Source organism: Narcine bancroftii, chromosome 8, assembly GCF_036971445.1.
Source record: "Narcine bancroftii isolate sNarBan1 chromosome 8, sNarBan1.hap1, whole genome shotgun sequence".
Classification (NCBI taxonomy): domain Eukaryota; kingdom Metazoa; phylum Chordata; class Chondrichthyes; order Torpediniformes; family Narcinidae; genus Narcine; species Narcine bancroftii.
This window is the reverse complement of record NC_091476.1, coordinates 26,012,809-26,040,504: the sequence shown is the minus strand read 5'-3', so window position 1 is coordinate 26,040,504 and position 27,696 is coordinate 26,012,809. Positions and strand designations below refer to the sequence as shown.

General features: G+C 38.7%; 1 protein-coding gene across 7 annotated transcripts in view; it reads left to right on the top strand.

The window, feature by feature from the left end:
• Positions 1 to 27,696, top strand: part of LOC138740516 (ATP-binding cassette sub-family C member 5-like) — a 110,713-nt gene that overhangs the window by 4,772 nt on the left and 78,245 nt on the right. For 3 of the 7 annotated variants that reach the window (XM_069893278.1, XM_069893277.1, XM_069893274.1), the window contains exons 1-10: positions 3,008 to 3,295; positions 7,089 to 7,263; positions 11,950 to 12,125; positions 15,403 to 15,558; positions 19,228 to 19,375; positions 22,475 to 22,708; positions 22,985 to 23,158; positions 25,712 to 25,859; positions 26,333 to 26,481; positions 27,311 to 27,418. In XM_069893278.1, the coding sequence (XP_069749379.1) occupies positions 7,222 to 7,263; positions 11,950 to 12,125; positions 15,403 to 15,558; positions 19,228 to 19,375; positions 22,475 to 22,708; positions 22,985 to 23,158; positions 25,712 to 25,859; positions 26,333 to 26,481; positions 27,311 to 27,418 (1,335 nt within the window). In that variant the 5' untranslated portion in view covers positions 3,008 to 3,295; positions 7,089 to 7,221. Of the gene's footprint in view, positions 1 to 3,007; positions 3,296 to 3,381; positions 3,938 to 7,088; positions 7,264 to 11,949; positions 12,126 to 14,798; positions 15,045 to 15,402; positions 15,559 to 19,227; positions 19,376 to 22,474; positions 22,709 to 22,984; positions 23,159 to 25,711; positions 25,860 to 26,332; positions 26,482 to 27,310; positions 27,419 to 27,696 lie in introns of those variants that run through there. The other 4 variants (XM_069893275.1, XM_069893276.1, XM_069893280.1 and 1 more) reach the window with 4 other exon arrangements.

The window sequence follows — 27,696 nt, the reverse complement described above, 5'->3', positions numbered from 1 at the left end:
TATTAAGATCTAATCAACATAAATTTAAATGTAAATATTCTGAGTATAACAACCACTTATTAATAAAAAACCTATAATGATCACATGAAACATATGTAATTTTTTCCATTATTAAACAATATTTCATCTCGTTATGCCATCTATTAATATCAATCATATTTGTATTTTTCCACGTACTAGCAATACATTTTATCGCTACAGATAAAGCTAAATATACAAAAGCAAGTTGAAAGTTATCTTTCAGAGGCTGCAAATTACCCAATAAAAATACTGTCAGATCTAAAGGTATTTTAATCTTATACAGGTATTCTAAAAGCAATTGAATTTTCTTCCAAAAAGATTGTATATATATACATGACCAAACAGCATGAAAAAAAGTTCCAACAGAACTACCACATCTAAAACACAAATCTGATTCATGAAAACCATACTTTTTTAATTTTTCAGGTGTTAAAACACTGAGGCAGGCCTTGTGCTCCTGTTCTGTTTCTCACTACCTGCCCCTTGTCTGTCTTGAGGCCTGAGCATTGAGACGGATGTATCACTGCTGTTCTCTTTCCTGCTGCCTGCTTCTTGCATGTCTGGAAGCATCAACAGTGAGGCCAGACTGATGTTCCTCTGCTGTTTGTTGCTTTCTCCATTGTCTAACTCTACAGAGTTGTGAATAACTTCTGCCAATGTCATTTTGCTCTTTTGGGCTCATATTGAACAGGGTTTGGTCACTTGTTTTTATTCTGAATGTACATTGATGCACAGGACTTAACTAATTGAGGTGTCCCTGGTGCAAGTTCTTTTTTTTTGAACTTCATATGACCTTAAAGGTTAAATTCAAAGTGGTCATGACATTCAGCATCAAATATTGAACCTCCTTGGATATTTCTAGAGGGCTCCATATTGATTTGCATGGAGAACAGACAAACAGATGTACAAATACTCATTTAGTGTGAGTATCACTTGAAGAGCTAGTACAGACTGCAACCATTCACAGCTTTGGAGAGACTGGGTGGCAACAGCTAGTACAGTCTGTTCCCAAATTTGCTACTTTGTGGAGGAGAAAGAACATTGGGTGCTTTTTTCCAGGGACATAGGTGGTGAGGGAGTCCTATATGTGGAACACTGAAGGAACATCACTTTATTGACCAGCAGCCATCTCATAGAATACGGAGCAGAAATAACTGTGTGATAATGTGAATCTGTGTGTCAGGAGAATTATTGAACCCCACCATAACCAAAGAATGGGTCACTTTGATTGACCCATACCTGGGTTTTGGAAGCACTGTGGAATCATATGTTTCTTTTCCCCTACACAAGGAAAAAAGGGAGCTGTGACAACCGTTCGTACGAAAGGATATTTCTCTGAAAGAAACTCGACAAAGATTTGTGAGTTTTTGGCAGTCTGGTCACTCAGTCCCTCCCATCTCCTTCGTGATTACTTCTGTGCATCAGTTTAAAAGTGCATTTCAACAATGGATTTCTAAGACTGAACTTTGGAATGTCTTTCCACAATTGTGCCTAAGCTATAATGGTTTAAGTAACACACACACACGCGCGTGCGCACGTACATTCACACATAGTTGGGTTTGAGTTGACTAATGTGTTACATTAGTAGTGTGACAGAATATAGATATGTTTTTGGGAGATAAATTGGGGCAGGGTTTGTTAGTGTGGGTCACATACAAACACTTTAAAACATATTATTTAAAATACTGGAGCTCTGCTCATGCTAGACATGTCGGGGCCAACAGGCTTTGCTAAAGCTTTGGAGGGCCAAGAGGCTTCATTAATGGATTGCTGTTTACAAAAAGGCAATAGATGAAAGAGCTTGTCAGAGCTGCATATTGTCTGGAAGGGAACTTGCTGTTCTAAGAGGGTCATGTGGTTTTGCAAGCAGAGAGAGTTAAACAGGCTTTCTATGTGTGAACAAGAGAGACACACACACACACAGATCAGTTCTACATTTTACAGTCAGTAGCAGCAACTGGAACTGGAACAGGACAAGCTGGCAAGCTTGTGGAAAGCCCCATTTGGAAGACGGGTTGTGAGTGCTTAGTTCAGCCTGGTCAAAGCCCTTGTGGTTTATGCAAGAGGAGAGGACTGGCTATCTAATGTTTCACTTGGAATAAGGGAAACAAAAAGGCACTATATGGTGATCTGAAAGAACCCTGAGGGGGCAGGTTTCTTCAGTAAGACATTGAAGTGGCTGATGGAAGTAAATCAGTTGTGGGTGTCCTGGAACAACAAATGCCTCTCTGAAAAAGGACAAGAACCTTCCTGAGCAGTAACATTTACCTTTCAAGCACCAAAACCTGATGAACTTTATAAATGTTAAATTAAGTGCACAGTATAAGAATTACCTGCAACCAGTGAACTTGGAGAAATGAGAAGTGAGATTGGACTGTGAACCAAAGAACTTTTCTGAATTTACACACACATTACATACACGTGCACTTAGAATTAGAAGGGGGTTAAGTTAGGTTAGTTAAGTCAATATTGATGTTAAAGTGTGGTTCTGTTTTCATGTTTAAAGATAACTAAAAACAACTTGTTTAAGTAACCATTTGTCCTGATGAATATCTATTGCTGCTGGGTTTGGGGGTCCTCTGGGCTTGTAACAGTAGTTATTAATAAATATAGTGTTTTAAAAGAAAAATATAACACCTCCCTTCATGAATTTCCATTGCTGTTGGTTTGCCACACACACACATATATAAATAATGTCGCACATATACACGTCCAAGTTTACTGCACTGGACTTACAGCAAGCCTAATGCGGCTAGGGAACCAGTTGTGTCATTGAAAAATTTATATGGATTCCTGCTACACATTGAGAAGTAGCATTTTTAAGTGTGAATGGTTGCGGATTAAAACTGTAACTTTTTCTTGTCTTAGCCCAAAGGGACCAACTTGCTCCGATTTAAAAAAAAATCAATGCTCAGGAGCAATTGTATGATCCTGGGAACATTCTTCCTGACGCAACAATCTCAAATCTCATTAAGCATAGCGTATGTTCTTCGTGTAACCGCCCAGACATGAACCAGATGAAATCCCTCGATTTTCACAACTGGGTTTCACAGCATTGGGTCCTCATTCCTTTGAACCAGACACGTTTCTACAATTATGAAGCTAAAACTCCCAGTTAGTGCGATTTGACGAACTCGAGCGATTGATTTGAACCCAACAGTAACAGAGAAGCTGGAATATTGCCAGCCACCCCCTCCCTCCCCTATCTTCTCATGTCTCTGTACAGTTAAACTCTCGACGAATTGTATGCAAAATCTCAGCGTAAAATAAGCAGGTAAGGAAGGTCCAAAAGAATAGAACAGACATGCGTTTTTTGAATGAATGTATTTAAAATAATTCATGAAGTATCATTCAACATAGGAGTTATTGGCCTCGGAATGTCTTTCACTCGTCAGATCGGCAGGCATCAGACCACATGAACAAATCCTACACGTTCCTAAATGTCTAATTCGAATAAGCCAGTCGGGGCGGGAGAAACAATAGCAAATTTATTAACACAACTGTTTGTTGGTAAGAAGAGCAGCATGGCCACATTAGCCTCAAAACAAACCAAGAGTATAACATAGATTCTGACGTCGTGTGAACATCTGGTGAAACAGAATATGCTCAGTGAGATCAGTCTCTTCCTCCCTCCCTTCAACTCACCCAGCTTTCAGGACGAAGAGGATTTGCGCCCCAAATTGCAAGTAATGTGTCCATAACGGATAAACATGGAACCTAGAACCTCCGTGAACGAGAGAACCAACAGTCATCTTGGAGGATTGTACATAAGATGGAATGAACCTTGTTTTAAAAATAACTACAAATAAGACGAAGAAATAAACGTATTAAAGTTGTTGTTAAAGTTGTGTTGCTGGAAACATGTATCTCATGGATAAAACAAGATTTTGAAATAGTAATTGAGGGGGGAGGACAGGTGAGCATGGGGGCCTGAATACCTGGTGCAGGTATTTGAACAGTGACTGCATTATGTCATCAATTGGAAATTTAGAGGATCATGGAAAATAGGAAATCATGAAAGAGCAAAGGGCTTTTGTGGTGATATGTTTCCTCCATTGTATATAGTTATCATTGTTGGTTGTATATATGGAGCTGGCCTGCCCACTCATACCCTGTGACTCCTCCCCCGTAGTCCTAGGAAAGTCACCTTTCCCTTGCCGCCATTTCTATCTGGGCCAGCAAGGTTCTTCTGTAATAAAGCCTAGAGTTTCCTCAGCTTGTCTTTGTGGTTACTGGTAGTGCCCTTCAGCCCTTTGAGCTTAAACCACCATTTAAAATGATCATGACGGTTCATACAAAGCATGAACTCAGTTCTTGCTTTCTCTTCAGACCAACTGATACCTTTAGCTATAAGAGTCTTTTGAATATATCTAATCAATATTGCAGAAAGCATAATGGAAAACTGGTGGTACATGCTATGATTAAAATAAACAAATTGTGGCAAAAATGATAGATTTTATGACAGCATACGATCTAATTGTTCAAAAAATGGTGGATATTTTACTTCAGTCCATCCTTAGTCCACCAAATGGATAAAATTCAATCTCACTCTGACCCTATTCATTGAAATCATCTGCTTCTTGTGAAATTTGGTAAAATTGGTAGTTCAATTTATAATGCTGCTTGTAAATTGTTTGGTTTGTCATCTAATATAAACTCAACATTGGAAAGCCAGAAAGGTTATGGAATTTAATTCCATCAGGAAGTGAATTATTTCTAGGTTTCTTTTATTAACCCTTGCAATATCTTCATATTGGTGTTACAATTCCATGCTTCTGATAGTTTGGTAAATGCTCAGAAAGGCAAATTTGATCTTGTGAAGAAATTTTGTATGGCAGATGAAAAAAGTAAACTTCACACTCCTTAAATTGTGAAGGACTAGTAAAATAATTCCCAAGCACAAAAGTATTCAAAATCTTCCTTCTTCTGGCCGTCGCTTCCTCCATAAACTCTTCTTTCATCTTAATTCTAAATATCAAGGCCAAAGTTCCAGTATTTTTCAATGTCCAAAATATCTCATTTATATGCAAATAACTTCTGAGATGAAAATCTGTTTCATTTGATAGTACTAATTTCTTGAGCACATTTGACAATAACCTGTGTTATTATCATGTCACATGGTAATTTATTCTTAACTATCTCAAAATATATTCCAGCAAATAAATATTTCAATTTGTTTGGGGAATAGAGAACATTGCATTGGGTCCTATTAATTTTTTGAGTTAGTTTGTGCTGAAAGAGAATTGCATCTAGTAAAGCTACCTTTAATAGCTTTTTGTAAGATATTTTCTTTGCTCCCTGACCATTGATTACTCTAGCAAATGAATGTCATATTCCCTCTGATCAGAAAGTACTTTTGTCATCTAACATATTCTGTAAGAATGATAGAACTTGGCATTAGTTAAACATGATCAATGAAAAAACCTTCTTGAGGAGGAAAACTCAATTCTACAACTCCTTTCCTTTCAATTTCCATTAAAAAAAATGCTTTTCACCATGCAAGCTTCCAACATTTTGCTGGGACTTTAAAATATTAAACTATAATTTGGGTATCAGGTATAGGGAGTTCTATTTCTGGTTTTGAAGTCTAATGTAACTTTTTTTGTGCAATAAGAAAGATAATGTACATTGTATTTTGATGTCTAATGCAATTTTTTTTGTTTCCTGAACTGGTATTAATTTTATCTGGTAGATAAAAATGCATAATTGTATTTTATAATATGGAAGGAGATTATTTGATCCACTCTATTCTTCTGGTTGCCTGAAGAAGCTTTCCATTCATCAGTATTTATCCTTTCTCTTTCCCAATATTAGGCCCTTGCAGGTGGCCTGAACACCCCCTTGTAAAGCTGCATAATTTCCCCCCTTGCGACTAAAGACATACTCACCTAAATGCGGCAGAAGTTCCTCCAAGGCACCGACGCCAAACCTCCTCCCGGAGGGATAATCAGCAGAGCACCGTGCTTCGCCGACGCACCTGAATGTGCAGCTGCTGTAAGAGGATGTCTGGGGGCAGGCTGATGACACTTATCAGCCCGCAACCCAACTCTTCACTGCCCCCTGCCGTGCTACCTGACAGCCCCTGTCCCATTGGGGAGGGGAGGATGGTGGTGGTCATCGGGGCAGGGGTGGCCGGTGCGGGTTGTGACAGCCTGGCTGGCCGCTCCTACACCAGGGCCACTCTCTGTAGCTCAAAACACAACATAGCAATGGCGGTCTTCCCTAGTCATAATTCCCCATGCAGCTGGAGCTATTGTGGGAAACACAGAGCAGTTCCACCTGCATGGGAGATTATAGGTAGGGAAGATGGTCATTGCTATGTCGCATATTTATGACAGGAGGTGCTGTGGCACCAGTCGCCCTGCCTCCATCAGATTTGGAGGCACTACGAGGCCCCTCTGGATATGAATAGGACCTTTCAAGTGGACCAGGTAATGCTGCAACAGCCTTTTAGCGCTGCCACCTGAAAGATGCGTTTGCAGTTTTAGATCCACTCTTGACACCAGCCTCAAGGCAGAGGGTCCACCTGAAAGGGCCTATTGTTTAACATTTCTCAATCACAGGGTAACCCTTCTGATTTTCTACAAAATGGGTGACATATTCCCTCAGTCTCCTTTGTTTTCATTCATATCCTCCTTTTAACACCAAATCAGGTGTAATTAACAAGTTTCTCAGCATCATCACCACTTAAATAATTCAGTCTCATTTGGTCATCAACCTATCATCCCCTTGGTTCTCTCCATTCCCCTCCTTTCTCTCGTCATCAACCTATCATCCCCTTGGATCTCTCCATTCCCCTCCTTTCTCTAGTCATCAACCTATCACCCCCTTGGTTCTCTCCATTCCCCTCCTTTCTCTTGAATCTGCTTGTTTTCTGTCTTTTTCAAGCTCGGACAAAGTCCTCAGCTAAAACATTAATTCTTTATCCACAGATGAGCATAACTAACTGAGTATTTACAGGATTTTCTTTTTTCAGATTTCCAGAATCCAGAAGTTTTTAGATTTTCCCTTCACCAATTGCCTTCTGCATTGTAATCTATATTTTTGTTTTTTTTGTGATCTTGCAGCTAGGGCTATGATTGTCACAATGTGAAAAGCATCAGTGCCAATGACAGAGACCAGTGTCTGCAATTCCAGTTGATTTTGATCATATTGTGGAAGTATAAGAAAACAGATGTAGAGCCAGAGACTAAATCTTACATGGAAAAAGCCAAAGCTTCTTTCAGTTCTGATCCCACAGCTGTAAGTTCACATGCAGTTTATTAATAACTCTGCAATGATATCTATGTCACTTTAAGTAGTTCTGGAATTTCAAAAAGCATTTTCAACATTTTAACTGTGCTATTATGGTTCAGAAGACTTGCTTGGTCATGATTTAAGTACTGGAGAAATAAACTTCAAATCTTGTTTTGAATGTTTAGTAGACAATTTCAGATTCAGATTTCAGATTTATTGTCAGAGTATGTACATGACATCACATTTAACCCTGAGATTCTTTTTCCTATGGACAAGGCAGAATTATCACTTATTTATAATCCAAAAAAAAAACTACACAATGTACACATGTACACAAATAAATAAATGTAAACGGAGAAAGATATGTAAACAAACTATGTGCAATACAGAGAGAATTTAAAAAAGTCAATAAAGTGCAAAAGTAAGAGTCCTTAAATGAGTCTCTGATTGAGTTTGTTGTTGTGGAGTTTGATGGTAGAGAGGTAGCAGCTGTTCCTGAACCTAGTGGCGTGAGTCTTGTGGCTCCTATATCTTTCCTTATGGTAACAGTGAGAACAGAGCATGTGCTGGGTGTTGTGGATCCTCGATCATTGCTGCTGCTCTTGGATGGCTGTGTTCTCTGTAAATTTTCTCAATGGTGGGGAAATTTTGCCTGTGATGTCCTGGGCTGTGTATGCTACCTTTTTGAGGGCTTTCCACTCAGGGGTCTTGTTGTCCCCATACCAGACCACTTTCCACGCTTTCCACCAACATCTGTAGAAATTTGCCAGGGTTTCTGATGTAATTCCAAACCTCGGCAAACTCCTGAGGAAGTAGAAGCTCTTATGTGCTTTCTTCATAATGCCATTAGTGTGTTGACTCCAGGAAAGATCCTCTAAGATAGTGATTCCCAGGAACTTAAATTTGCTCATCCTCTTTATCTCTGATCCTCAATTGATCACTGGATCATATACCTCTGGTTTTTCTCTTTCTGAAGTCAACAATCAGCTCCTTAGTTTTTATGACTTTGAGTGTAAGATTTATGTTGGTGCATCATTCAGCTAAGTTTTCAATCTCCCTCCTGTGTGCTGACTCATCACCTTTTTTAAACAACCCACTAATGTGGTGGTGTCGGCAAATTTGTAGATGGTGTTATTGTCATATTGAGCTACACAGTTGTAGATGTGAAGTAAGTAGAGCAGGGGGCTAAGAAGATAGCCCTTTGATGCTCTGGTACTAATGGAGGAGATGTTCTTAACAATCCTCACTGTTTGTGGTCTGGAGGAGCGGAGTTGATCAATTTTGAGGGGATGATGGTGTTAAATGCCGACGTGTAGTCGATAAAGAGCATCCAGAAGTATTATGTATGCACCTTTTCTGTGCAGGTGTTCCAGGGCTTTGAATAGAGCCATTGATTGTTGATTGCAGATAGTTGAATTTGACTGGATTCATGTTGCTGCTCAGACAGGAGCTGATACGCTTTAACGCCAGCCTTTCAAAATACTTTATCACTGTTGATGTAGGTGCCATTGGTTAATAGTCATTAAGGCAATTACTACACTTTTCTTAGGCAGTGGCATAATTGACACCTGTTTGAAACAGTCGGCTACAATGGCCTGCTGAGTGAGATGTTAAAGATATCCGTGAACACATTGGTAAGTTGATCAGCACAGATTTTAATAGTATTGGTTTCACTCTCCTGAAGGCCACCCAACGTCATCCTCGGATTCAGATAGGACAGGCTCATCAGGGACATGGGAGTGCGGAGGGATGGTTCTTCCCTGTTACTGTACTCATATCGGGCATAGAAGGCATTGAGTTCCTCTGGGAGTGAAGCTCTGCTGTCTGCGACTGCAATGGATTTGGTATTGTAGCAGGTTATGTCATTTAGGCCCTGCCGTAGTTGTCGGGTATCCTTCATTGTTTCCATTTTCATCTGGAATCTCCACTTTTCCCAGGAAATGGCTTTTTGTAGATCACACCCACTCCTTCTGTATTGATCAGGATCTCAAGACTTAAATACCTGTGATCTGACTCTCCGCAGGTTCTGGATTTCATTGTTCATAGCTGTCTTGATAAAGTCTGTGACAGCCCTGGTGTCATCGTTCAGATCCTCAGCTGAGTCTTAGAACACTGCCCAATCTGCTGACTCAAGGAAGTCCTGTAACCATTCTTCAGCCTCCTGCGACCACCTTCTAGCTGCCCTGATCTCGGAGCCTCTCTTTTTAGGCTCGAGCACAGCCGGATGAACTGACTTGCCAAAATGTGGTCTCGGGAAAAAATGGTTGGCTTTCCTTATCTTGGTGCAGCAGTGATCGAGTGTGCTGGGACTTTTTCTAGTACAGCAGGTGACATGCTAGTGGCAGTTGGGCAGGGCTTTCTTGACATAGGCTTGGTTAAAGATGCCATCGAAGGTTTGTAGCACATCATGCAGCTCCGCAAGTGCTTGTTTGTAATCAGCATCAGGAGGGATATATAGTTTGGTGAGAATCACTGATGAGAACTCTTGGGGTAGATAGAAAGGTCTGCATTAAGAATAGATGATTCTTAATGGCGCAGTTGACAGCAAAATGCACAATCAGTCTGAGGTTTTGTTTTATGATATTTTCATGTTAAAGTTCATGTAGAAATGCATGAAAGCCTTATTGGAATAAATACATCAGCTTTAGATGCACAGGCACTTTTTTGATGCAAACAATTTTGGTTAATTACTGCTTTGTTTAAATATGAACTTTTGTTTGTGAAATGGATATCTTTGGCAAGCTAAGCATTTAATGCCCATAATCTAAACTGTTGTTGAGAAGTTCATAATTAGTTGTCTTTATGAACAACAACCATCCGTTAGAGAACTCCAGGATTTTAACCCAGTAACAACCAACGCAGTATAGAATGAGGAATTAACCGATGGACCAGCAGGAAGTTTATTGGAAGTGAGGTGGAGCACCTTGGGAAAAAAGAATTGGGATAATTATGCCACCTTGCTTGACACCATCCTACACTGAGATTGAGTCTACTGTGTTTCCTTTGGTTAGCATCATAAGGTGCAAGTCATCATAAAGCAGGCATAAGATGGAGATGCGTTTGTGTGAGAAACTGGATTTGAAAAGGCTGGATCCATTGTTCTTCATGACAGTCGTGTATTATTATGAGCAAAGATATCCACTTCTGATCTTATGATTGAGATTAAATAATTAAATGGAAATCGCTTAAAATAGTTGGGCCTGATCATTGTGAGAACAATTACCTTTGCATGAGGTCTGGAGGCAGGTCTGGAACATTAACCAGTAAGTCTGCAGATGCTGTGATTGTAGGGCTCAGGCCTGAAACGTTGGTTATATATCTTTACCTCCTATGGACGCTGCGTGACTGCTGAGTTCCTTTAGCATTTTTGTGTATTTATATAACAAGCTCAATATTGGTGAGTTAATGCATTTTAGCATTGCTGATGACCGGTTCCAATACCTGCTTGATTGAGAGCAGATTGGATTGTTTTTGCTTCTTGTGGGTGAGCTATACAGTACATGGAACTCAGGTAGAAGATCCTTTATTGTAGTTGCACTGAAACAGTGCAGTTCTAATCCATATCTTCATTACTACTGCCAGAATGCTGTGCACTTGTAGTCTTTTCAATGTCCAGTGCCTCTAGCTGTTTTTGATATTGGGTGAATGGAATTGGATTGAATTGAATTGGCTACTTATTGGATTTTTAGTAACTGGAGACACTTGGAGGCATAGATTCATGCTGCTGCAGGGAAATGGATCAGAGGTCAATCCATAGGACCATAAGAGAGGATCACTGGTGTTTTCTTCCCCCCTTCTCCACCCCCCCCCCCCCCCCACCGTCGACATGATCTACCAGGAACATTGTCTGAATAAGGTGTACAATATGAATACTTGTCCTCCATATGTATTGTTTGCCTGCATGTGTGTCGAGTCTGGTTGTGAGTCTGCATGTTTTGCACCGAGGACCGAAGAATGCTGTTTTGTTGGGTTGTACTTGTGCAATCAGATGATAATAAACCTGACTTGACTTGACTTGACTGGACTAGATTCATCATTCATGTTACACCTCTGCCAAAATATTGTGGTAAAAGCTTCAGCTCTGTCCTTTACTATCACAAATTGGGCTTTGATATAATTAATCACATGTATTCTCATGTATTTTCCTTCTGTGTTTAATTGTCTACCACCATTTCCAACTGGATGTGTTCAAATTGCAGAGCTTTGATCGTGGTGGTACTTTATTTGCCTTTAGTGTGTAGTTTATACTGTCTAGCATTTATGTGTTCCTGTTGTGGTCACAGTGTTGTTCTAACAATCTACTGTCCCCACTGTCAGTCAAGCATTCTTTAACGCTGAATCACTTTTGCACAATTTTTTTCTGATTGAGCATTTAGTTCAATGTGTGATTCACACATTTTATCAAAAATATCCTTGCTGGGTGTACCTGATTAGAACTACCTAAACCCATCTTGTTTTGGGATACAATGGACAGATTTACACTCCATGAAAATTGTTTGATTCAAGTCCAAATTCCTAAAAAATAATCCAGGATACCATTCAGTTTCTTCAAATTGCCAACCACTAATATAATGCATTGATGCAGACTCAAGTTTAAAATATAACTATGTGCCAGAATACAAATCATTCAAGCACACAGTTCAAGTTTCAGACATGTTTATGTTCATTATACAATTGCATTTCCCTTGTTAGAATCAGGTGTTTAACCAAAATGCACCTCAGGAAGAATGTCAAGAAGAACAATTCGTCTTCCGCAGTTGTGCCAGCTCCAACCTTCAGATGCTGGAGGAAGAAGAGGATGGAACAATGTGCAAGGGAAAGTACCACCAAAGCCTTCATCTATTCAAACCCTTCCGAACAACACACAAGTGAGTGCTCATGCTAGTAGGTAGGTTAATAGTAATAGTAGTAGACTTTGTGGCTCGGGACGACAATACCACCATCTACAAATCTGCCCATGATACCACGGTAGTGGGTTGTATCAAGGAAGGCGATGAGTCAGTATACAGGACGGAGATTGAAAACTTGGCTGAATGGTGCAACAATAACAACAACCTTGCACTCAATGTCACCAAAACTAAGGAGCCGATTGTTGACTTCAGGAAAGGAAAGCCAGAGGTATTCAATCAGAATCAGGATTTATTGTCATGAACAAGTCATGAAATTCAGTGTTTTGTGGCAGCGTCATAATGAAAGCGTACATATTATAACCATCCTACGGCATTACTATAAAAAAATGAATAACAATACCTAGTGCTCGAAAAATAAGGCAGTGTCTTTAGTTCATTGATTATTCAGGATATTCAGGATGGCAGCGGGGAAGAAGCTGTCCTTGCGCTGCTGAGTGCTCATCTTTAGGCTCCCATACCTTTTCCCTGATGGTAGCAGAGTGAAGAGGGCATGGCTTGGGTGGTGGGGGGTCTTTGAGGAAAGAGGCTGCCTTTTTAACGCATCGCCTCATGTAGATGTCCTCAATAGAGTGAAGTCTGGTGCTTGTGATGTCACGGGCCGAATTAACAACCCTCTGGAGTTTATTCTTGTCTTGAGAGTTGGCGCCTCCATACCAGGCAGTGATGCAACCAGCCAGAAGGCTCTCCATGATACACCTGTAGAAGTTTATGAGAGTCTTCGGTGGCATACCAAAACAATTCCAACACCTCACAAAGTATAGCCACTGGCAAACTTTCTTTGTGATTGCATCAACATGGAGACTCCAGGACAGATCCTCGGAGATGTTGACACCAGGGATTTGAAGTTCTTGACCCGTCTCCACTACTGAGCCCTCAATGAGGGCTGGTTTGTGTTCCCCTAAACTTCCTCCTGAAATCCACAATCATCTCCTTGATTTTGCTGACGTTGCCATTTGTGATACTGCCGACAACTGTGATGTCCTCGGCAAACTTGTGGATGGCATTGGAATTGTGCCTGGCCACACACTCATGGGTGTATAATGAGTAGAGCAGTGTGCTAAGCATGCATCCTCGAGGTGCGCCTGTGTTAATGATCAGTGAGGAGGAGACATTGTTTCCAAGGCATGCCCTCTTCACTCTGCTACCATGGGGGAAAAGGTACAGGAGCCTAAAGACGAGCACTCAGCGGCACAAGGGCAGCTTCTGCTCCACTGCCATCAGATTCCTGAATAATCAGTGAACCAAAGACACTGCCTTACTTTTCATGGACTACTATTGTTATTTATTTTATAGTAATGTCGTAAGATGGTTATAATATAAACGTCTGCTCTCAGACGCTGTTGCAAAAACACTGAATTTCATCACTTGTTCATGACAATAAATCCTGATTCTGATTCTGAGGAGCATTTGTTCTTCACATTAACAGGTAATATAGGGGTCCCTGTTGCCTGTCATTTTAATTCTACATAGTACTGCCACATAAACTGATCTATTTGTGCTGCCCTGCATTATTTTAATGAGGCACAATGAAGTTTGAGGAATGGCACCTCATCTTCCTAGTGCGTATGTTGCAGGCTTTGGAACTGAATTTTGATTTCAAAATCTTTGTAAATTTATTTTCTCTGTCTCTGTCAGACCATTTCTGCTGTAAGTCAACCCTCTGTAATAGTGACCAGGTGAAGAAGCCGTGGAGTTATCTTGTTATTTACCCAAGGTGCTTTGTTTTCCTCCAGTAGCACAATAACTGATGTGCTACTACATTTTACAATGTTTTTGTTTCTTTATTTATATTCTCATTTCTTTTCATAGTGTTATTTTCTCTCTCTTACTTCCCCTGCATCTCATTGACCAGATATCCTCTGCAACTTATTCCCATTGTAACATTGGTCTCAGCTGACCAGAGATATTCCCTTTATCCTGTCCTGGTGCTCTGGTTTCCTCCCATGTCCCAAAGACATATAGGATTGGTAGGTTCATTGGTCGATCTCTGTATTTGGATGGCACAGGCTTGTGGGCCAGAAAAATCCGTTTCCTTACAGTATCTTTAAATTAAAACTAAAATCCCTTCATCACTTTCTCTGCAACTTGTAATTATTTTGTTTTCTCTCTTTCCCTATATTGAATGTTAACTCTATTTTTCTTACCACAAATGCTGCCCAATATGCTGAGTGTTTCCAGTGATTAGAGTTTTTACTTCATATTTATAGCATCTGCAGTTTTTTTGATTTTCATGAATTTTTCCATTATGTTGTGCACATTAGCATCTAGAAAATATTATGCAGTAATTCTGAAGTGGGACAATTCAATTACTGTTTAGGTAGCTTTATAAGACCCAAAGTTCAGTTTAATGTTAAAGCAACAGCAAATTATGTAAGAAATATGAGCAAAAATGCACTCCCCACCTTGCCCCAAAATATCATTAAGCAAAGTAATTTTCATTCACCATATTGACTTAAAATCAAAGTTTTGTCTTTTTCAGAAAATTGATTGCACTCTGCAAATTGATTATTCCTCTATCCCACGGAGTGCCTTATGCAACCCTCCTTTTATCTTGTGGTAACATTTATTCATGTCAATTTCCATATGCTTTGGTCAATAATAATAACTTCTATTTTCATATGTTGCTTTCAGTAATATTTCATTGACTTGAAGGTGAGAGTAGGTACTTTGGTGAGGAATTCGAGATACACCCAATATTTATTTCAGTGTGAGTGAACTTAATGAGAGAAACAAGGAAAGCTCCAAAATGATGAAATGCAATGTTGTGTCGAGAATCATTGAAGAGTCAGAGTTGCTAAGGAGGAGGCTGTTCAAATCATCTCAAAGTTAAGAAATCCTTTCACATTTTATGTGGAGATGAAGAAGGAGGCAGTGGAGGTATCTGTTATTCACAACGGAAACGTTTAATTGTTCAGATCTTGCATATCAAAACATTCAACTTTTTATATTGTCAGTGCTTTTTTTTTAAACATTGTACCTGCATTTCAATGTTCTTCAACTCAAAATAACTCAGGGCACATTCTGTAAGAATATCAAATGCAAGTGTAAATTTCAATTATAATTAAATTGTTAATAAAATATAATTTGTTTGTACTAATACATCTGTAAACAAATAACATCTTAAACATAATGTGCAAATAAGTTTTATTTATCTAATGTTGCTAATCAATGTATGCACTACTGTTGAAAAGTTCAAAATAATAACTGCTTCAAATATTTTATATTTTTCTTCCAGGCACAAGCATCCAATTGACAATTCGGGCCTGTTTTCTTTTATGACTCTAAACTGGCTTTCTCCACTAGCATGGAAGGCCTACAAATATTCTCGTCTGGAAATGACTGATCTCTGGAATTTATCCTGCAATGAATCCTCTGAAGCAAATTCTCGACGGTATGAGTGATTGGAATTGCTGTGTTAAACTGCATTTTTTGCTGCATTTTGACCTGAAATTTCATTGACCCCAGATAGAAGGAGATCAGAGAACCAAGAATTGTCTTGGTGTTTGTTTAAGATTTTTGAGGCTGACTTTTGTATTCATGATAAGATTTCTGGAGCTCATGGCTTCCTTACTACAGTGTGTGATACTTTACACACGAGAATAGAAGATTTATTGATAATGAAATAGCATTTCAGAGCCTGTGAAATTAAATCCCACGATGGCAATCATTACACTGAATTCAATAAAATTGCTGATTATAGTCCAACTGACAATAGAATGGCCATAATCCTTGATTCTTAATATTCTCAGGACAATGGGAGCAGAACACCATACCAAACATAAATTGAATAGAATACTTTGAACCGGAGATGTTTATTAACCATTTTCCTCCTGCTGTATCAATTTGTATATTGATCAAGAATACCCAAGATTTGGCAAGTTAATAGATTGTCTGTTGAATAAATTAGATATACTGAGCTCATGGCTTTGAATATTTCAAATATTATCGAGAAAATCTACATGGAATGCTGCCGTCGGAGATCAGCATCAATCAGTAAAGAGATATAGGTGCCACAAGGCTCATACCACCAGGTTCAGGAACAGTTGGTACCCCTGCATCATAAGACTCTTAAACAACAAACGCAATCAAATATTCATTTAAGGACTCTTACTTGCACCTCAGAATCAGAATTTATTGTCATGAAAATGTAACAAAATTTTATGTTTTACAGCAGCGTCACAGAGCAAACATTCATACTATGAACCATCTTACAACAATAACATATATATATAAAAAATAAAAATAGTAGTGCACGAAAAGTAAGAGGCATGTCTTAGGCTCCGGTACCTCCTTCCCGATGGTAGCAAAGTGAAGAGGTTATAGAGGCTGCATTTTTAAGACACCGCCTCATGTAGATGTCCTTGATGGAGTGAAGCCTGGTGCTGTGATGTCGCAGGCCGAGTTAACAACCCCCTGGAGTTTTTCTTGTCTTGAGATTTGGCACTTCCATACCAGGCAGTGATGCAACCAGCCAGAATGCTCTCCACGATATAAGATTACGAGAGTCTTTGGTGACATACCGTACCTCCTCAAGCACCTCACAAAGTATAGCTGATGGTGAGCCTTCTTTGTGTTTGCATCAACACGGAGGCTCCAGGACAGATCCTTGGAGATGTTGACACCCAGGAATTTAAAGTTCTTGATCCTCTCCACTCCTGAACCCTTGATGAAAACTTCTTTGATTTCTGAATGTTTTTATTTATAATTATTTTTTATTATTTACTATTGATTTCTGATTTTTTTTTAATTGAATAGTCAGTTTGTTTACATTTCTCTCTTTTAGATACATATCTTTTCTTGAGTACAGTTTTTTTGCATTTCCGATAAGTGGAAATTCTGCCTGGCATGATAGAAAAAGTATCTCAGGGTTGAATTTGATGTCATAAATGTACTGTGACAATAAATTTGAATTTTGACAAAGAATTGTAAACTGGACTAAAAATATTTTTATCTATGATTAATATTTGTCCAGGGATGGGTTCAGTATTAGCTAGAAAAGAATGCCTATTTTTAAAAAAAATGGAACATCAGAGTTTTTGTGTTGCATTTACCCAGCATTCCCAGCAACTACTAATGTCCACATTTACTGAAACCCACTGAAAATGGAGATGAAGCAGATTACACAGAATCTTATCATGAATTAGTCTTTTTTCCCCTGAAGGACTTGGTTTGCTAGAAACCTGACTTGGTATCACAATTTGTTAATGCATGATGCAATCCAATTCATATGAAAAGTGAAATATACACTTTGTGAAAGTAACTGCATTGATTCAAATTGTTTGATTTTTGTCCTGGATTTCTCAGTGTGTCAACTTACAAAATTTACTGAGACTCAGGTCAGGTATAGATGTGACCAACAACACAGTGCACATCTTCCTACTTCTCAATTTTTATTTGTGTTGAAATGGTTTATGCCATCAGCAGGATCCTATTGCAGAAACCCGTCTCTAATATACACCTAAAACAGACAGGGTAGGTCCTCAATTAGCAGTGGGAACCTAACTTGAGTAAATTATTTGCTTACTGTAATTTCCTTCACAAACTTCCACCACCGCATTAGTGACCCCAACCCCCATAATAAAGTTGTAATCCTATCTTGACTCTACACCCTCTGTTCCAGATGTGGCTTCAGTAATATTGAGTATGCATCTTTTCAAAGAACCATAGTATATGATCAGCTACTCTCTATGGATAGAATGGAGCTGTACTAGTTTGCTTATGCAATAAGGAAAATGGGGGATGGAAAATCAGTGTCACTGCAAGTTATGGCAGGCACGAGATTAGTTAAATTGTTGGGGTTTGTTTTAGTGCTAGTGGAGGGAACAAGAATTAAGGAGAATGTCTTCATTGCTTGCATCCGTGACATGGAAATATCATCCATGCCAGAAGTTTGACACATGATGACGTAGCTGTCTAAATTTCTCAATTATTATGGTTTGATGAGGAAATAGTTGCAGGAACAATTTAGTCTGATCATTATTCAACCTTGAGGTGTTGATTGTGTATAGATATTGAAGCAAGAGGGTTTGAAATGTTTGACTGGATTATCCATGTAAACTCTGTATTTCCATAGTCATTCATTTTGTGGTTTTTTTTCCTTGGAGTACAGTTGGTACCATAGCAGCAATAGGCTTCAGGTACTTTGGTTCCATCTTGGATATAGAATCTTTGGACTATTCTTCTTTCTGTAAGATAATTGATCAGTTTGCTAAGAAATTTGTTATTATTACTTGTACAATTGCACATTGATCCTGGAATACTGTATAGTGCGAAATTAATTTTAAACCACATACATTTATTACACCAAATGTGTAAAATTCCAACAGAATAAAATTTGAAAGGCTGTGAAACATTCGTCAGATGAAATTTAGTACATCAAAGTGTGAAGTGATATGGTCAAGTAACCTTCCTATAAAATTGTTTCGGAAGCACAAACAAGACATGAAAATCTTTATATCAACATCAGGAAGTTAATTTGATAAAGCTATGTAAAAATACACAATGTTTGAGAAATTCAGCAGATCTAACAGCGTGATTCATATATCAAAAATAAAGGTACATAACCAATGTTTCAGGCTTGAACCCTTCATCAAGGTATGAGCAAAATGTAGGCAGGAGCCTGAACAAAATGTTGGGGGGAGGGGTGATTGGAGAAGCACAATCCCACAGACAGGAGGTAATGTATGTCCATAATTGGTACTGTACCAATGTCCATGGCCACCTGCAACTAGTTCTGACCTAAGCAGTCTATCTTTTTTGGATTGCAATCCATTTGGAGTATGTTCAAATTCCATCTGGATAATGTGTACACATGGGTATCTCAGAATTATTTCACATAGAAATATTTCACATAGGAGATTTTCTGTCACAACTATTTTTTGATTTTAAAAGGGATTTTGAACCTTGTTTTAATGTATTTGTTGACTGAAATCAGCTGTAATAATTGTTAAAGCACCTGTATTTTTCAAGTATCATAATGTTGTTAAAGTATATCATTTAAAAAAATCTGAACATGTTCTATTTCCAGTTTGTATTCTTTTTATTTCTGTTGATAATGCAGCTTTGAGAAGCTATGGCAGGATGAACTGAAGCAGCATGGACAAGAAAAGGCCTCTCTAGGACGAGTAGCTTTGCGGTTCTGTCAAACACGCACTTTCATAGCTGTTGGCTGCCTGATGATTACAATGTTAGCCAGCTTTGTTGGACCTGTGAGTGATACTTCTTTCTATAAACTCTGAACAAGTTATGTACTCTGTGGGTTAGTTGAATAAGTCACTGCAAAGCAGAATCAAATTTTAGACTTGAACGACAGTCCAACATATTCAGGATGCAATTTTTTATTGCACATGTTGGCTGGGAGGGAGCTGTTACTTGAGATGATTGGGGGCTGGGATCAGAGGGAGAGATGTGGGAGATGTCAGAGGATGGATTTGGGTTCAAAGGGTGAGAATTGGAGGAGCCCAGGGCAGGGTGTTATGGAAGATAATCACCATATGGAATGAAGATCAACTCTTGAAAATTTGATAGGGTTTGCCCAGTTAATTCAGGTTTCCATTACTGATCCTTTTAGATTATACTGTTGATCAAAAGCACTGCCATGAAACCTTGTCATCTTTAGAGTGCCCAAAGTCAAGTGCACCTCAGAACCATGCATTTGCTTTGCATTTTACTCAGTACATGATTGCTTAGATTTGTGTCAGCTTACACAATTTGGAACTGGATGCATCCATTATAATTTATGGAATAGCCAAATTCACCTGGAAAACAAGTTCCATGACAGAAAAAAAATCCATGGATAGAAATGGTTGACCAATGCATAGATAGATCAGGATTGAGGACAGAAAAATCAATCAATTGAATCAATCATTTAATCAATCTAGCTTTTTCAATATAATTATAACTTTCCTCTTCACTTTTTAAACAATGTATCTATACTGTTTCTCTTAGTCACTACCAGATAATTTTCAACAAAATCCCAATTTCCCTTTACCTAAAAGTTACAAAAAACTCTTCAGCATTAATGAACATTTTTCGTCAATTCATTTCACCATTGGCTCTTTGGTAAAACCATTCAGCAAACCTCTATAGCAAAGATTTCCTGAGAATTCTAAGAAACAATAACAAGAAACCACAGATCAAATTTGAATGTGATAATAATTAGTTTATTTTCAAACACTATAATGTAACAAATTGTTTTTATTATTAATCTGCCTAGAATAATTTAAAAGGTGGACTTGTATGATGTGCTTCCCTTGTGCTTATGAATTGTTTCTGGAAGCCTCTTCTTTCTGATTTAGGAAAACCTGCAATTCCATGGTTAGTAATTTATAGAGCTGGTTGCTCTGGCTGCAGACTTCAGCACTTGAACTACTGCCCAAAACGGACAAACGGATCATACTAGCTTTCAGAGTGGTTACTATTGATTGTCATCCTGAGAAAGGAGACGTATACTTGTCCTATTCCTATTACAGCCAGTGCTGTAATTCCTATTACAGTCAGCGCTTGACGTCCTGCTTTGCGGAAACTGCCAAAGTGTTTGGCCTGGAAGTCAGCCTGAAGAAAACTGAGGTCCTCCATCAGCCAGCTCCCCACCATGACTACCATCCCCCCCACATCTCCATCAGGCACACAAAACTCAAAACGGTCAACCAGTTTACCTATCTCGGCTGCACCATTTCATCAGATGCAAGGATCGACAATGAGATAGACAACAGACTCGCCAAGGCAAATAGCGCCTTTGGAAGACTACACAAAAGAGTCTGGAAAAACAACCAACTGAAAAACCTCACAAAGATAAGCGTATACAGAGCCGTTGTCATACCCACACTCCTGTTCGGCTCCGAATCATGGGTCCTCTACCGGCATCACCTACGGCTCCTAGAACGCTTCCACCAGTGTTGTCTCCGCTCCATCCTCAACATCCATTGGAGCGCTTTCATCCCTAACGTCGAAGTACTTGAGATGGCAGAGGTCGACAGCATCGAGTCCACGCTGCTGAAGATCCAGCTGCGCTGGGTGGGTCACGTCTCCAGAATGGAGGACCATCGCCTTCCCAAGATCGTGTTATATGGCGAGCTCTCCACTAGCCACCGTGACAGTGGTTTCCTCCCACCATTTGAAATGAACCAGTAATGTAGGTTAATTGGATGTAAATTTGGCAGCACAGACTTGTGAGCCAAAATGGCCTGTTACCATGCAAAATATTTGCATTAAAATTTTTAAATTTAAATACATTAAAGGAATGCAAGCAATATTCAAAAGCCCTACTTCAGAGGGCTACATCCTCAGAGTTTTGCATGCTCAATATTTATTTATTGAATAGTTCAGTTAAAAAAAAATTTAAATCACTAGGAAGCAAAATCAATTTGTTCTGATATGCCTCAAGTGCCAATTGTTCCCATGTGTTATTTGTAACCATCCTGCAATGTAGAAACTTGGAATTTAAAATGACAGAAATGGTGTCACTCAGATTTTGTGTTTCTGTGCTAAATGATATTGAGGTCAAGGAATAAATGGAGTATGAAGGCTAAATCAGCAAGGCTGGGTAAATTGATTTCAGAAATATGAGACAAACAAATAGACTTTGCTGACAGTATGTTTAATTTTATAACCTTCAAACCTTGACTACAGCTTCAGAATAATATTTTTGCACAAACAGCTAAAAAGCAGGGAAATGTATCTGCATCCTGAAATGTCATACCGCTGAAAGATTACTTGAATCCTTTGCGGATTTCTCAAGAAGGTACAGTGAAAAGTTTTTTTAAAAACAAATAGTCAAGGTCAGTAACCCAGTTTAAATGAATGTGCTTGTCATACATTTGCCAGCTGTGGCTGGTGTAAACATTTGCATGTCAGTTCAGAAATTTAAATGCTTTGTCCTTGAGTATAGTGATAAAGCTGGAGGTCAATTGATTGTCAATAAAATAATCTGTCTATCAGATTAATATGAAATGGCTTCAATTTTAGTATTTCAATTATCTCTGTTCTCTGACAGCTTCAGGAAAAAAATCAAATTTATTTTCGATAAGCAATCATGTTATCTATTTCAGGCTTTTATGACTGATAAATCAACTATCTATATTGACTTTATGACATAAAAAGTCAAGATTTTGGGAATAATTCCTCCCACACCTCACAACACTGCTGTATCTGTTTACTTCTGATGACTTCTTACTTACTAAAGAGAAAATGCTTTGAAAATAGTTACATTAATAAACAAATAATAAAATCATAAATGTATTATGTAATATTTTCTTTGACATTTTTCCATGATATAGAGTAATATTTAATCTATTTTATTCACACAGGCCGTTGTCATTAGGAGACTGTTGGAGTATGTACAAGCACCAGAGTCGCACCTTGAATATGGACTGCTCTTGGTTTTGGGCATTTTTATGGCAGAGTTAGTACGTTCATGGTCTTTTGCACTGACCTGGGCTTTAAACTATCGCACTGGGACTCGACTCAGGGGTGCATTACTTACTCTGGCCTTTGAAAAAATACTTAAACTACGAAACACAAAAGATGTCACAGTTGGAGAAGTAAGTTTTTTTTTGTTGTCAGCTCTTAAAAAGTGTGCTCCCTGCTTTAAATATATCTTTTTTTTTTGCACACATATGTTCTGGAATGGAATATCAGTCGTGGTAATGGGGGCAGATTCAGTTGTACTGTTCTAAAAGTAGCTGAAGTAGTAGAATGGGCCAGTATTGACTCAATGAGCGGGCTGGGTTCTACTTTCGATGTAACCATTTTGTGTTCCTTCCATTCCATTTAGATGTTGCAGAATTTAACATTTACTTTAGCATTTTCATTTGTAGTTGGTGAACATTTGCTCAAATGATGGACAACGTCTCTTCGAAGCGGCATCTGTGGGATCCATGTTGACAGGAGGTCCTCTTGTTGCCATATTAGGAATTATCTACACAGCTTTGTTTTTAGGTCCGACTGCTCTGCTAGGATCAGCTGTCTTCATTCTTATCTATCCATTACTGGTAGGCACTGAATCCTTTGTACAAATACTTGAAATTACATCCTTTGTCACCATGAAAACATGAAAGTCTGCAAACACCATGGGTAGGAGTGAAAAAACACAATGCTGGATAAACTCAGTAGATCAAGCTAGTGTCCTTTCTATAGCAAAGATAAAAATATGTAACTGAAATTTAAGGCTTGAGCCCTTTATCAAGGTACGGTAAAATGTCAACAAGCATACGAATATAAAGGTAAAGAGAGAAGGCGTGGGGGGGGGGGGGAGGCATGACCACAAAGGCAGAAGGTAATAGGTAGAGAAGGGAGGGAGGGCGTAGCAGCAAGCATGGCTCAGTGAATAAAGAGAGAAGGGGGTGGAGAGCTGACAGGCGAAGTGAAGGGAGGAGAAAGGAGAGCAGATTAACAGAAACCAGAAAAGTCAACATTAATGCCATCCGGTTGGAGAGTGTCCAGATGGAAAATCAGGTGTTGTTCCTCCAATTAATGCATGGTCTTGGTGGATAATGCATGGGCCCATGGACAGACATGTGAGTTGTGAGTGTGATGCAGAACTGAAATGTTTCGCCGCTGGGAGTTCTCTGTCACTGATTCAGACAGAGCAAAGGTACTTACTGAAGCAATCTCTCAATCTATGCCCTGTCTCTCCGATGTAGAGAAGGCCACAAAGGGAGCAGCAGATGCAGTAAATCAATCCTGCAGGTGCACAAGTGAAATGTTGCTTCACTTGAAAGGCCTATTTGGAGCGCTGAACTGTAGTGAGGGAGGAGGTGTGGGCACAAGTGTGGCACCTCCAGTGGTCACAGGGAAAGGAGTCATGGAGGGAGCAATCCCAACAGAAGGCACTTGCAATAGGCTCCCACTACCAGACACATCTTCTCCCCTCTCTGCTCTCCATAGGGACTGCTCACTCCTTGACTCCCTCATGCACTCATCCTTCCCCACCAATCACTCCCCCTCCACCCCTCTCCCTCTCACCACTGGCATTTAAGTAAATGAAGGCCAGTCAGTTCTTCTTTGTCAATGTCCAAAATGAATTTTCTGCCTTTTAATTCTACATCTGATTTGTATCTCTTTGCTAAATACAGTACTGTTGGAACATGTAGTCCACCCTCCTGTGCTGTATCTCCATTTTTCATTCACTATCTTTCATGTATGTCATGCTTATTTCCATTGTCTACACTAAAAAAAGTTCCTCAGCAGCTTGCTATAACTTGTTGTATAAATCAGGTTATTTCGCTTTGCGAATACAGTAAAATTCCCATTATCCACCATTATGGGGATCACGGGTGTCAGAAGTGCGAATTTTACAGTTGATTGAGGCACTCTTAAAATGCCAAACTAATAAACCTACATTAAGAATAAACCATTTAAAAGACAAAAGATAGTGCGAAATGTAAAGTAATTTGAAAATAAAATCAGTATTATAATCTTTAATGATGTAAAGTTCACCTTAATCAAGTAATACCCATAACTTACAAAATGTAAATTCTAACACCAGCCACTGGTGCAATAACAGCATTGCACCAAGTTTACAGATAAAGCCTTACTAATATATCTAATACTAATAAACATATAGACTCTTACTAGGCAGGGATAGGGAGACACTCTAGGAGAATTGTACCAGCAGCAAACAACATCGATGGGCTCTTCATCCTATTTTCCCAGTCAGACTCTCAGCACAACCTGATTCACCTCCACGCAAGTGTCCCGGTCAGGCCCTTGGCACACCTTCCTTTAAATTCAAACACAATTCGCAAGTGCTGTAACAGTGTTGCACTAGACAGTGCGCTAACTGTGCTGCCGTCCTAGTTAACCCCTTCCCCAAGTTTACAGTTAAAGCCTTACTAATATACCTAATACTAATAAAAATAAAGACACCTACCTGGCAGGGATAGGAAGATTTTTGAGAGAGTCACCCCAGCAGTGAGCGCCACTGGCCAGCTCTTCATCCTGGCACTGCCATTTTATTCAAACACGATTTTATTGAAACAGCTGCTGCGAGCGGGGCACCTTCGGGGCACTCCGCTGGTTGAATGTTTGCTCCCATTTTTAAGGGGCTGTGTGTTTCTTTGGATAACTTTATCTTTTACAATTTTAAACGTTTTATTAAAACGTTATTTGTTCTTGCTTATTTAAAATTTATTTATTTATTTTCTTGATATTTTGCCAGTTGATTGAGTGCCGGATAATAGGTATTTTACTGTACTTCCTTTTCATATTTGTTCAGTTTCCTCTTTGTTCCAATTTCATGAAAATATTTGTTCACTTTCAAGGCCTGACGCTAAACATTAATTTGTCATTTCCACTTTCAGATTATTGATTGGCTTATTGTTTGCCAGCTTTTTCTGTTGACGTCTGAATTGAGTAATTATTCAGAATCAAATTTAGTTTGAGGAGTAGCATTTCGATGTTGATCTTGGGTGATGACTTTAATTGAGCTTGTCCAACCCATGATTGGAAAAAGATACAATGATTCACAGCTTTTGAATTAATCATCTCAGCTCACTTCTTGATTTAACTTTGACAGGCAATGTATTTTTCTCATGTTTTCTTAGATGTTTATGTCCAGACTGACAACTTATTTCAGGAAGCAATGTATTGCAGTCACGGACAGGCGTGTGCAGCTGATGAATGAAATTCTAAACTGCATCAAGTTCATTAAAATGTACACCTGGGAAAAATTGTTTGCTGAAAAGGTTCACTGTAAGTTGAAAGTATGAACCAATGGGTTTATAGGGTGCTGTAGCTGTACTGTTATAGCCTTCCTTGATATAATTGCCAACACCTCCCCTTACTTAATTTAGACACTCACTTTATGAATGGTTATTTGCTACATGCCACATTAGAAAAAGAGGACAGGATTTTGATAGATCTCAATTCTGTTTCATATTTTGTCACAAAAATACAGGTGAAGTAAAATGGTTAGATTACTGATTTCAGTTTTCACAGAAAACTGAACAGAAATATATCTAATTGTAGTGAAATGGGTCACGATTAAAACAATCCTTCTCTGCCACGTGAAAAATATGAGTTTTTAGCACAATAATTGCCATGTTGTTCAATATTTGTCTCTTTTTTTTATTTTTAATACCTAATCCCATGAAATTAATTCCACTTCCTTCATTATTTGAACCCTTACTGAGTAAAACATTGACAATGTTCATTTCCCTTTACAGTGATCAGAAGTAGAGAGAGACACTTCTTGGAAAAAGCAGGTTATGTGCAGAGTATTACAGTTGGAGTTGCTCCAATTGTGGTTGTAGTATCCAGTAGCTGCACCTTCACACTCCACATGGCAATGGGATATGATCTAACAGCAGCTCAGGTAAACTAATCATAGTTCATGGAACTATGATAACATGATAGCATTTTCAGATGCATGATTAAGTCTGTTGCATTTACCATTGGCTATGATGGCTTAGCCTAAGCCCAGATATTTGGGTGAAGCATTGTCTCCTTGCAATCGACAACCATGAGATGTCATAGACCATAGAAATATGGCAAAATAGAATGTTTTTGTGCACAATGTGATAAAATGTCAATGAAAAAATGTCATGTGTTCTGCAAACTCCATGCCTTTTCTTACTGATTCAAAGCATTAATGCATAGACGCCCTTATACATCGACATAACATCCTCGACATGCAGTACATTCCTGGATCTACTTCCATAACTTTCATTCATAAAAATGTGGTCCAATGATAGCATGGATGGACTGCATACAGAAGTATTCCTTCACTGCAAAGGAAGACCTATCAAGGAGTCCAGCCAGATCATAGAGTTTGGCACTGGAAATTCATTTCAGATTGACCTTTCTATAAGTAAGCACATAGTCCTTTTAACATTTCTACCTTGAGCTCCCTCTCTTCCAGATTACATGACCACTGTACATTTTAACTAATTTGTTCTTTTTGATTATTGGCTGCGAGACCAAGTAAGTGATTTATAAAGGTTTACCTTGTTTGTTTTAGGACTAAAAGTCATCATTAGGTTGAATACTGAGCATTTAATCTTCTTTGATTTTCATCATTCAAATTTAATTTCTATTTGAAATATCTATCAGTTATGCTCTTTTGAATGCTGCCTGTTCACTTCATATTTCCAGCATTTTCACTGAGAAGACTAATTCTAATTTTGTTTTCTTTATTCATATAGGCATTTACAGTTGTTGCAGTCTTTAATGCAATGACCTATGCCCTGAAAATCACACCTATATCTGTAAAAGCCCTGTCAGAGGCATCTGTGGCTGTAGGCAGATTTAAGGTACAGTTATTAGATTTCAATGAAATATTCATTAATACTGCAAATGTAATGTATATAAGATTCCTAAAACAGGGGTTCAGTTAAAATAAGCTAAAACACTAATATATATGTTGATAAAGTTAATTATTCTGATTATTTTTATTGCACCTAGTTAAGTTGGTAACCGAAAGACAGACATCATGGCCACACGAAAGAATAATCCCACTCCTACCTTGATAGGTTAAAAGGGGAAAATGTATGTTTGCAGGAGGGTCACATGAAGGTGGCCACCACTGCTC